The 12,833-nt window shown below is 43.5% G+C and overlaps 1 protein-coding gene across 1 annotated transcript in view; it reads right to left on the bottom strand.

Annotated features, from left to right (window-relative positions):
• Positions 1 to 5,141: 5,141 nt before the first annotated feature.
• Positions 5,142 to 12,833, bottom strand: part of opn7b (opsin 7, group member b) — a gene marked incomplete at both ends in the record, with an annotated part of 11,459 nt that continues 3,767 nt past the window's right edge. The window contains 3 exons of the mRNA XM_080533972.1: positions 5,142 to 5,624; positions 5,843 to 6,177; positions 12,362 to 12,489. Coding sequence (XP_080390098.1) covers positions 5,142 to 5,624; positions 5,843 to 6,177; positions 12,362 to 12,489 — 946 coding nt within the window. The remainder of the gene's footprint in view (positions 5,625 to 5,842; positions 6,178 to 12,361; positions 12,490 to 12,833) is intronic.

A 12,833-nucleotide genomic window follows, 5' to 3' on the forward strand; every position in this document is an offset into this window, starting at 1 on the left:
CAATAGGGTATTTCTGCTGATTCAGAATTTGATTATAGGAAGATTAATCGTGTATTTTCTCATTCTAAACACACACCGCAAATCTGTTTTGAGCGGAGTACCTTTGTTGGAGTTTATAGACAGGAAGCCCTAATGCTGGGCATAGATTTCATCTTATTTAAACTCGTCTAAATCACAATACAGACTTAAATTGAGTGTGTAAATAAATAACCTGAAGACACTTCAATGCACACAATTCTGATCTAATGTCCTGTATTGCTTCATGAATACTTGCTTCATGATAACATCAGCACATTCTTTCCATCGGGGGCTGAGTTTCAGCAGACATGAGTGCTATATCAGTAACCTAATATATCCCAGCACCTTTAATTATATCAATTTATATTTCTCTCATTTCATTTCCTTTCATTGCATATTTTTCTCACAGCTGCATTGTCTCCTGGCTATGGAAGATTGAAACCAGCACATGCTTGCCAAGGTGGTGTTTGCTTGGTAAATGGAGACAGTCACCTTCATAGCCCTTGCATATTAGCACTTGTTAGCATATAAATGCTTCCCATCTATCTATCTATCTCTCTATCTATCTCTCTATCTATCTCTCTCTCTCACGGGACGTGCATGGAATGCAAAGGATTTACCTAAGTGGTGGAGAGTAGCCACTGTAGCCATAATGTACTGGAGTTCTGCAATAATTACATTTATAATGATTGCATTTAGACGGTGATTGAAAGAAACTTGCCATTAATGAGAACTGGTGGGGATAAAAGTGACTTGATCAAGTTCCTATGAATATAAGCACTTACTCACTCTCGCTCTTCCACACAGAAATGTGTGGAACAGTATGGACAAATGGATTCCAACTGCTCAAGGGCAGAGGGCAGAGAATCAGGAAGGAGGTTTTGCATTACCATTGCATAAAAACACATTCACATTTATACTCTCTGTGCGTTGGGTTTTATTTGATACGAATAGAAAAGGCATTTGTGATATCACTCTATACCTCCACTTCCAAGGACACAGATTGGGGTCGTTTTGTCCCCCAAAGTATGCATTTAGGCTGGTTTACGATATATTTATCTTCTGTAAATATACATAATTGTATTTACATACATGCAAACAAAACCCATTTGAAATCCCTGACGTTTGTTACATGTGTGCCGGTTGGATGGGATGGCCCAATGGCAATGGGTAGTGATTCAATAGATAATACATATGCATTGTGCAGTACAGTATATGAGCAATGGCAGAAAAAAAAAAGAGACATAAAAAATTCACAGTTATGGTTCCTGGTTTGTACATCCATCTCTGCTCCATGGTCACCGTGGGGACATCTCATAATCCCCACGCATCTAGAACAGGCAACAAAGCCATATTGGCACCAAGTGTTCTAATAATTAATTAATAATTTTGCCATTTAGCAGACACTTTTATCCAAAGCGACTTACAATTACGAATTACAGGGACAGTCCCCCTGGAGTAACTGAGGGCTAAGTGCCTTACTCAAGGGCACACTAGTAGTGGTGTGGTTTCAGGCGGGATTTGAACTCACAACCTTCCGATCGGAAGTCCAACACACTATCCACTAGACCACCACTACCCCCTGTGTTCTATTACAATAACATTCTAATTCCAACAATGGAACAGAATGTGGTTGTAACCTTCGGTGCCAACATGGCAGCCATTTCGATTTTCAATCTGAAGAGGGAAGGAGAGCAGGAAGGAGTGGAGCATTGCTTCCCTAGTAGGCTATAGTTGGAGGTTGAGAAGGGGCACATTGGGGAGTTTTGTCATTATCACCCTGATACCGTAAGTAGAGGCATGAAGACAAGATATCTTAGAGTCAGCGAAGTGCTCTTGTCTGAACAATATGGTCATTTCTTTGTGTTTCTGCTATCAGACCACAGTCATATTCAGATAACAGCAACAACATCTGGGGATCATGTTATTTGGAGGGCAGAGTGGTGGCATGTTTCAAAGTCAGCCGTTTAGCAAGCTAGCTGCAGAGCAGGTCACGAGTGTTACATTGAGTGTGCAGAAGAAGAGTTATTGCAACAGTTTTCAGGGAGTTATTGATTCAATTATTGCAGTTTTTTTAATACTTTCGCTCTAAACTGACAAAAGGTGCCGGAAGAGAAATTGATTTCTGCTTCCTCTCTGGTGTACAGGGCACTCAGATCATATTTTAAAAGGGCTATTTCTCATCTTTTTGAACATATCAAAGAAACTGAAACACAGCCATACTGGTCATGAGTGGGTGAGTCCAATTACTCTCGTCCATGTAGGGCTTATTAACTACATAAATTGATTAGCTATTCTGCTTGATGAAAAGTGGGAAAAAAACTGCTTGCTGGACAAACTTGGCTGTTAAACTCCTCTATAGTCTGTCGGCATTTTTCATCCTAATAATGTTTAAGTCATGTTGGCAGGTGCTGCTGCAAACACTTTTTTCTGTCTCGCTGCAAATCCTTTTATGGAATAGCAAGTGCCTCGTTTTTTCACGGTGATAGGAAGGGAGAGAAATGGAGGAAAGGCCTGTAAGGAATAGAAACATCGTTTTTGATTCCAAAAGCTACACAAGCATTATTTTTTCACGCTTCTTTTACTCATGTTTGGTTGTTTTGTGACAGTAGAGTGGTATGATATGAACTGCCCTCAGTGTGTGCACACACTAGCACACAAGCACATACAAACACACTTAAACACATGCACAGAGGCGGATATGCAGACTTCCACATGTGCAAATTAACACAGACAAACATGCAAAAGCATATTTGCATAAAAGCACAAAACACACTCACACACACATTCACTGAGGCTGATACATGTGGGGCTTTATCTTTTCACTGCTACTACAAACACAGGTCTGTGCTGACTGTTTTGGCCCATGGAGAGGCTGCTGCTGGCCTTGTATTGGTTTCCTTGCTTTGTTTTTTACGTGACCCATCTGCAGCTCAGTCCACCATGTTTAAAAAAGTCATTTGAAACAGGGAGAAGAAGAGAAGAAAAAGCTGAATGTGTCATGATTCAATAAATAGATTTTGTTATCAACACATTTGTTGAAGTAATACACATTTGATTAAAATGCGTAATTATGTGTGCTTATCTGATTAAAATGCGTAAATATGTGTCTATTATGCAATTATTTTTCTGTTGGTTTTCTGTTGGAAATAAACATTTTCTTTATTTTTTTGGGAGTTGAAGACCCCACTCAATATAACAGTTTTAGGATCACTAAATGCTAATACGCTTTCCCTTATTGTGCCCTTTCCTCATTCTTATTCACCATATCTTGACATATCTTAATTAACAGAAGCAAACTTTACATGGTTTCACATGCCTAACACAACTGGCCCTTTGGACTGTGAGTAGTTGCTTTGTCTATTTAGGGAAGATGTTCAAATTGCAGCTTTTGTTGCTGAACAATAGATCAGACCATAGCCCATAACTTCTCCAGGACCTAGCACACATTGTATCTTTGTTGTAGTCATGGGATACATAATGGATCTTCATCAGCTTTTGAATTTGAACATGTTAAGCTCCCAGGACCTGCTCTTGACATGGCTGCTTGGCCAAGACTGACAGTGACTCACACCCACTTCAATGTGATCAATACAGTAACTAATGGGTTAAGATTCCAACATGTCCATTCCTTGAACTCTGCTAAGTGATTTGATTTACACTCCTAAAGCCCAATTTGTTACTCCTCCGTCATCCTGGGATTTCATTTTTCCAGCGTACTCTCCTGCTCGCTCCTCACTCTCCTCCTAGTTCTGTTTGACAGCTCCTCCGGGAGCATTGCAGAAGCGTGTATCCTATCGGTTCGACTAATTGGAGCAGTGGAACCCACCCTGGTACATCAGCACAAAGAACAGAACACACCATCTGTTCCTCTAAATAAATATTACCCATTAATCCTTCAGATACCAGGATGGAACTCTCACATTATATCCACTCTTATGCTTCTTGGCGTGTCCAGTGTCTGTACTGCATTAAGACTCCATGGTTTCTTTGTCCTTTTGGCTTAACCCACATCTAGAAGGGTTTTTGCTGGTTGATCTGTTTGGTTGTCTGGATTGGTTGAGATTATGGTGGTATGTGGGCTATCTGCTTTGGTTGAGTTTATGGTGGTATCTTGGCTGTCTGGTTTGGTTGAGTGTATGGTGGTATCTTGGCTGTCTGGTTTGGTTGAGTGTATGGTGGTATCTTGTCTGGTTTGGTTGAGTTTATGGTGGTATCTTGGCTGTCTGGTTTGGTTGAGTTTATGGCGGTATCTTGGCTGTCTGGTTTGGTTGAGTTTATGGCGGTATCTTGGCTGTCTGGTTTGGTTGAGTTCATGGTGGTATCTTGGCTGTCTGGTTTGGTTGAGTTTATGGTGGTATCTTGGCTGTCTGGTTTGGTTGAGTTCATGGCGGTATCTTGGCTGTCTGGTTTGGTTGAGTTCATGGTGGTATCTTGGCTGTCTGGTTTGGTTGAGTTCATGGTGGTATCTTGGCTGTCTGGTTTGGTTGAGTTCATGGTGGTATCTTGGCTGTCTGGTTTGGTTGAGTTTATGGTGGTATGTTGGCTGTCTGGTTTGGTTGAGTTTATGGTGGTATGTTGGTATGTTGTTTGGTTGAGTTCGTGAAGAAAGAAAGAAAGAAAGTCGCACACTTTGTTCCGACGGTAATGATTTATTTAACCAACGTTTCGATTCAGATTGAAACCCTGAAGAAGGCAGCTTGCCTTGGTTAAATAAATGATCCGCATCAGAGCAACAGTGTCCAGCTGTCTCTCTTTCTTAAGCTTCACCCGCCAGTTTGCACCCTACCAAGGTATGGTATACATTTTCTTGTTTTTTGGTGGATTGTTTGTGGTCATATGTTTGCTGTTGAGTTTGTGGTCAAATTTTTTTGGGCAGTAACACATGTTTGAGGCGATGCTATGGTCCCTCGCCGAATAAGAGGTATCTGGTTAACATTCCTGTAATTGGATAGAGCAAAAGTGCCCCACACTTCCCTCAGAAAAACTTCTCTCCTGTTTAGAAGTTGTTTCCCCTCTGTCTTCTCTGTTTGTCCATTCCCCCCCGCCCCTCTTTCTCACCCACTCTTCTTCCTCTATCTTTCCACCCGTCTACCTTTCTCTCTCCCTGTGTTTGCATCTGTCTAGAGGAAGTCGCTCTGCACCTCATTGGACAGCTGGCTGACAGCCACCTCACTATGTGTGGACCCAGTGAGTATCCTGACAGTCCTATGGAGGGTGGAGTCCTGGTATTTTCCCCTAGACCCGCGGCAGGAACAGTGCCTACAGGCCCCGTGGTGCTCTGGCGGTCCATTGGACAGTTCCTCCTTCCCATGGTGCTGAGACGGCGGGCAGGAACCCATCTGGGCGGTGCCGTCATCCCGGCACAGACAGGCACAGAGCGTCAGTCGGCACAGGGCCACGTCCCGGCAGAGGGACTTACGGAAGTTGGGTTTGAAGACAAGATAGACGATGGGGTTGTAGAGGGTGGAAGATTTGGCAAAGATGGCGGCCAGGGCAAATGCCATGGGAGGTACGTCCGCTGGGTTACCGAATGCTGCCCACATAGAGACGATGGCGTACGGGCTCCACGCAGTCAGGAAACCGATACACACGGCCACAGAGAGCTAGGGGAGAGCGAAAAGGGCACACACAGGGACACAAACAGGGGTATTTTATTAACACATTGAAACACATATGCACACACAGTAACAGAGAGAGAGATGTGTTAATGGCTGCATCAGCGTCAATATAAAGTACCACTCTGAAATATCTTACAACCTATCTTACACACACCTCCTCTAGCCCCCCCCCCCCCATGTGGCAAGCATTTTGTGTCACACACCTTGACGATGAGCGTGTGTGCGTCCGTGATCTTGTTCTGAGGGGACATGTGTTGCTGCACAGCCTGGCGAGAGCCCCTCACGGTCAGGAGGATGAAGGTGTAGGAGAGGAAGATGATAGTACAGGGCACGATGTAGCAGAAGATGAAGAGGCTGATGATGTAGGTCATGGCCACCAGGCTGAGGCTGGGCTCCTTCCAGTCGATGCAGCAAGCGGTGCCGTAGGGCTCGGCGTTGTACTGACCCCAGCCAACGAGAGGAGCCACGGCGAACACACCGGCGTAACACCACACCCCTGCCACCAGCAAATAGGCATGGCAGAACGAGAACTTGTTACCTGAGAAGAAGATAGATCCAAGGAGCAGGGGGAAAGGGGAGAGAGAGGGAAAGGTTATCGATGGAAATGGAGATGGAGGGAGAGGAGGAGAGAGGGATCATTGTGATATATTTAAGGCAATATGTCACAAGATTTGGAGTTTAAGAGTGGGTCGGGTGGGGGCAGTGGGAGTTTTGTTACCAGATGCTGAGATGGTGAGAAGCACAGGAGAATGAGAGGAGAGAGGGAGGGTGTGGGGAAATACAGAGACAGAGGATGGCAGAGAAGTTTCTGTCAGTAATGCTGTTAAAAATACAAACTAACGTACACCTCTTTGTAATTTCTCAGAGATTCCTCAAATATTCTAAACAGCTTCAGCTTTTCTCAAAACCCGAGAGCTGAAAGGTAGTTGCTTTGGTTAGCTTGGTTGCAACATGAACATCATCACCATACAGTAGCCTCTGAGATGATGCTAGTAGGCATTCAGTAAACCAAGGATGAAAGTGATGACACATTCACATATTCCTCCACACGCATATTAAAACATGACCTCAAGCGTGTTCAGGTTAAGCATCAGGTACCCGTGGGGCACACACAATTAGTCACATATTCACACTGTTGAAACCCTATCTATAAATACTGTCTTTCCGTCAGATGGCTTACCATCTGAGGGATTAGTCCAGCTTTAGTGTGGCGACTTGGTTTGTGGAGAAACATACCAGTAGGCCATTACGCAATCCTCTCTCCTCCCTCCTCCATCTGCACACACCAGGGGCCAATGCATATGACTACATTTTAGGACATACTATCATTATCGCATTACCTGAGGCTTGTGCTCAGTCACACTTGAAATAGGGCCAATTTATTGTGATTTAATCACATCATGGATGTGAGAAATTGAGAAACGTGTTGGGATACACACGTGTGTATGTGTGTGTATGTGCGGGGGCGGGGGCGGGGGCATGCGTGTGTGTGTGTGGGGGGGGGGGGGGGGTGGCGTGCGTGCTCGTGTGTGTGTCTCAGGGGTGGGGGTGTCAGTTCAATGGTCTTTTGGCTTGAAGGTAGAAATTGTCTCGGAACTTGTTGGTCTGGACCGGATTCTCCCGATATGGTAGCGTTGCCAGATGGTAGCGGAGAGAACACATCGTGACTGGGGTAGTAGGAGCATTTGCAACCACTCTAGGCCTACTCTCTCCTCCCCAGTGTCTGGTGAAATAGAGTTAGCTTGGTAGCTGACTGCTCAATAGTGTTATTGTTAAGCATGATTAGAACATTGGTGTTTTGAGCTATGGGAGTTTCTGCAGCTGTAGTTATAACGCCAAGCCTTATGGGTAATACAGTCCCTATTCAGTGTGACACTGGACTCCCGAATGTAAACATGTCAAGTCTTTCAGTGAATGTCTTTACAAATATACGTCTTTGCCTCAGTCTCCATTCGTAAGTGGATATATTGTTAATCTGAAAGATTAAGACATAACAGTTATGGTGTTAATCTCTCTCTTCTGCGTGAAGATGAAAACCATGTGATTTGAACCATGTTGGTTGAAGGAAGGAGATATCAAGTGGTGCTGTAAGAAATCCTGGGTTTCACACACGTGCCAGGAATATGAATTATGAACATAGGCCAGTGTGTATGATCCTGCTTCCCCCCTATCTAAAGTGTTCAGCACTGGATCAGGGCTGTGGGCTTCCATTGGCCAGCCAGGGTGGGAGATGCTTAGGTGGCCAACAACAACCCTCTGCTCCTAATTGATTTATAGCAGCGGGTCGTCACTGGAGCCTTAAAGGGTGTGAAGACACATGGAGGCTTATCTACCCTGCTGCCTATGCTGGGATAGAGAGAGAAAAGAGAGAGAGAGAGAAGAGAAAGAGAGAGAAGAGAGAGTGAGAGAGATAGAGAGAGAGAGAGAGAAAGAGAGAGAGAGAGGGGGGGGGGGGGTAGGGAGAGCATTAAACTGGAGGTCTTACCTCTCTCCATGCTTCTCTTTGATAGTGTGAGGGAAGAGATAACAGTGGAGAGGGTAGACAGTTCCTAGACTGAGAAGGCAAGAGGTTGTTGGCTGATGGAAAGGGTCAGTGTAGTCATGGGAGATTGTATCGGACCTTTATTTTAACCCATTAAAATAAAACAGTCCCATTGATTAGAAAGGAGCCCTGCATACACACAGTTTACAAGAGAGAGAGAGAGAGAGAGAGAGAGAGAGAGAGAGAGAGAGAGAGAGAGAGAGAGAGAGAGAGAGAGAGAGAGAGAGAGAGAGAGAGAAAGAGAGATGGGGGAAAGAGCGAGTGAGATGGGGCAGAGCGAAATAGGGGGGTAGTGGGTGAGGCACAAGAGGTCTCTTTTTTTGTCTGAAATCCATAACAGTGAGCCTGTCACAGTGCAGCCCTGAAAGCAAGTGACAGAGGAAGCAGAGCAGAGAAAGGAGAGAAGAAGGAGAGAGAAGAGAAGAGAAGGAGAGGCACATAGAGCCATGATTGAGCCATAGTTTCTAAATAGTGCTAGCACAGTGGAGCAATTAATTATGAAAAAGTAATTATGCTTGCACAACAAGGTCACGCACTCTGGACGCTAGAGACACACATATGCACACACACACACACACACACACACACACACACACACACACACACACATGATGATACAATCATTAGGCATCTTAATTAGGAGAGGAGAGCTGTGAAAAACAAATGTTTTCACCTTCTGATCTCTCACTCATTCATCTGTCCCTCCAACGCCTCCATCTCTCATTAACAATTCAGGCTCACAGTCACAGATCTCTACTAACACATACACCGTCAACTGACATATGCAATAGCTTGGGTTTGTACTGCATACGTCCAGTGAAAAAGATAATTCCAAAATCTAGTACAAATATTTGCATCGAGATGAGAAATTAAAACATCAAACATACCAACAAACATGTAGAAAATGGACCAAGCTCTTGAACTATGGAGCAATTTCACTGGATAAAATGGACTACATATATTTGGTTTTGAAGTATCCCTCTATGGTATTGTATACCCTAGCCAGACGAGCCCATCATTGGACCCAAATTCAGTTTTAATTAGATTTGTTTACTTTATCTCCATGTCATGTGTAGTATGTTATCCTGAACTATGATCTGAGCATATCCATACAACACTTCAAGGTGTTACCTGTCACATGGCATCCTGCTTTTGAATCTGATCGTCATATTTCTAATGTTGTAATCAGTTTAGTTTGGGTCTGGTTTTTAGGCGGGAAATTGGTCAAATAGGGCCTTCAGCAGAAGAGGTTAAAGAAAACACTATGAGTAAATACAATTGGACACAGAGATCATGAACACTAACCTTTTAACTCCTCATCACATGGAGGGGACATTGACAGGAACATTGACAGTAATCTAGACCTTGTTTGAATCTGTAGTGGTCGTGACATTCCAAACCTCACGCTCATACTACCATAACTCTTTACGAGTACTATCGCCGTCAATTCTCTCTCAGCAAGCCAATGGGTTTATTTCACTTCTAAGTGTTTCCCCCCTCCATCCAGTCTTCTACATCTACCACCCATTGTTCCAATTAGACCACATGTAGTGACCCCCAGGGGAAGGTGTCCTGCCAGGTGTATTTTTTCTCCTTCTATGGGATCCATCAGCCAGCAGGCCTTGGGCTTCTGATGGGTTCTCTCTCTGTCGGACTGTCGGAAGCGTACTGTAGTTGTGTTATTCAATAACTATCAATTATTGTGTTATTGTAACTTTGCTGAACTGTTGTGAGGACCTGCTAACTCTTTGACCTGGCAAGCACATATTACTATAGCTAATACTAATGTCTGTAGCTAGCTTGTGTGCTCTCAATTATTTTCTCCATCTCTCCTCCCCCCCCCCCTTCTCTCTCTCTGATGACTGCTGATGGTGTAATCTGTGATGAGCTAACTGTAATAACCTTAAACTGTTGATATGTGCTACTGCTAAACAGCATGTCCTTTGTTCATGACTTTAATCCCCCTCTCCAATCTGACACTGTTGCTGCTATTCAGGAGGGATATCAGCATAAAAAACTTTTTAAAAACAAGATTAAGCTAAACCATACAACACGTACGTGGATGCACACTACTTTATTTCAAAATACAATGTGGGTGCATGTATTCATGAGCTGTAAGTGTATTTCAAGTGAGGATGTGTGTGTTTGCATCTGCAGCAAACATCTTCAGTCAGTGTGTGTGTGTGTGTGTGTGTGTGTGTGTGTGTGTGTGTGTGTGTGTGTGTGTGTATGTGTGTCTGTGTGCCAGCCATGTCAGAGCTAGATTATGTATTTGTGCCAGGTTCCTTTTGACTGCCTCAACACATTGTATTTTGTGATCATTTGCATTTCAAACGGTGTCACGTGTGCGGCCTGCAGTCACTCTTTACAGGAGTAAACATACTGCCTTGACTTCAATTACCAATTACCCATCTGTGCCAATCATTCAGCCAGCTGGAGCTGTCATGCCAGATTATGTCCGCCTGCCAAATAGTGTCCGCCTGTTGTAAATATAACATAAAAGCTACATTCAAGTAAGTAAGCTAGATTTTATAAGTAAGTAAGCTAGCTAAGTAAGTAAGCTAGCTAACTATGTTTGGAAACAAAGTAGTATCCAGATATGGAATTATATTTATCACTACTTTGGCTGATGTGATGTGGGGTAACTAGCCAACTCTGTAACATTATCACAGCGAATTACATGTGAAATTAGCATGCTAGCAGGTGTTTTAATATAAAATGGCCATGACAACATAAAAGATAACTAGTGAGCCTGCATCAACCGTAATGCTATTTAACTGCAAGAAGATTAGATAAGTGCATAGCAACATCGCTCGAAAGACAATGATTAGATCAGGCAGACACTATTTGGCCAGGTGGACTTAATCTGTCATGACAGAGCATACCACACTAATAGGGTTAATAATAATAATAATAATAATAATAATAATAATAATAATAATAATAATAATAATAATAATAATAATGCCCAGAAAGTTTGAGGGCTTTCTAGACTAATAGTGCAGTAATTAAACATAATTCTGTTATATTAAATCTTGAAGTTACTGCTGATTCATAATTATACTTAAGTAGTTTTGGAGTGAATTATGGCTAAGTGGTGTTTTTGAAAATTGACCACAATTTTAGACGAGAAACATAATAATCATGGTTTAATGAGAAAGTTAAGTCGCGAGTGAAATCAACCCTTAATAAATATTTTCCCTGTGTGTGTGTGTGTGTGTGTGTGTGTGTGTGTGTGTGTGTGTGCGTGAGTGTGTGTGTGTGTGTGTGTGTGTGAGTGTGTGTGTGTGTGTGTGTTGTTAATGAACTGCAACTACTGGCTATGTTTGTGTGTGTGTGTGTGTGTGTGTGCGTGCGGTGTGCGTGTGTGCGTGTGTGTGTGTGTGTGTGTGTGTGTGTGTGCAACTGTGTGTGTGTGACATAAACGAACACCTAAATTAAATTGTGCTTGTATGAAAGAGGGAATTGTTTGTGTCTTAGACAGAACGTGGGATAATCATGCCAGTTCTACGGAACACAATTCTATTCGATAATACTCCATAGTCCTTAAGAGCCTAATAACCCTCTGTAATATTGGAATTGATATGCATGATCAAATAATGACTGTAATTATCTGCTAACACATGTGAATTGCCGCTGACTTAATGCTTTATTAAGTCAATATGTTTTTCAATGACCCAATCTGTCTTAACATGACGACGGCCAGAACCAATACCACCAGGGAGAAAAAGATGACAAATTGACTGAATAGGTGTCTTTAGCAAAGGTACACAACGGTGTGGTGCAGTGCAGTGGTTCCCTCATTTCCTCCAAAGAACCTGGGTTACATGTATGATCCAGTTCTCTTTCAGTCAACTTTGTCTGACCCCTCACTATGAGACCTGGACACCGGTACGGATACAAGCGTGGTCCCCTTCCTCTTCATCCACCTCCATCAGAACACATTCACAGACTGGCTCAATGAGAATGTCAATCTAGGAACGAATGCTTCGATTACTCTTTAAAAATGTGTCCCTGGTCTCTTTCCATAGAACGTCTGTGGTTCTGGTTAGGATGAAGGGTTAGAGTTCGAATCGTTTTTAGAGTTCAGTGTTGTGGGTTCGGGTTAGGGTTAGGGTTCAGAGTTGTGGGTTCGGGTTAGGGTTAGGGTTCAGAGTTCGGGTTCCTCTGTTTCTCTTACCGTAGTTGGGACAGCAGACCTTGAGCCAGCACACAGAGGAGAGCACGGTGAGGTTGGTCAGGCTGCATAGGCCGAAGAGGACCCCACAAAATGCATAGACATAACAGGTCACCTGGTTAAACAGCCACCTAGAGGGATGGAGAGAGAGAGAAAGAAAGAGAGAGGTGGGGGGGGTCATTTACTGTATCCGTGAGTGTAAACATCTAGAGATGGCTGCGGGCCAATCTGAGATTCAAACAATAGCAAGGCGTTCTCTCCATCACTACCTGAGGGATGGGGCTGGAGCGTATTCAGCTGCCAGTATAGTTCGAAAATACGACCACGCACATCAGATTCTTTAGTCCGCAGAAACGATACCCCAGAACTTAATAATTTGGAAATTGAGTTGAAAAATGTATGTACCCCTGTGCCTCATCCCAGCAGCTCTCCCAGGCTGACACTCCTGGTGCCAGAGGCTGGGCACACGTGATGT

This window comes from Nansenia antarctica (genome assembly GCF_963989245.1).
Source record: "Nansenia antarctica genome assembly, chromosome: 6".
In the NCBI taxonomy this organism is placed as follows: domain Eukaryota; kingdom Metazoa; phylum Chordata; class Actinopteri; order Argentiniformes; family Microstomatidae; genus Nansenia; species Nansenia antarctica.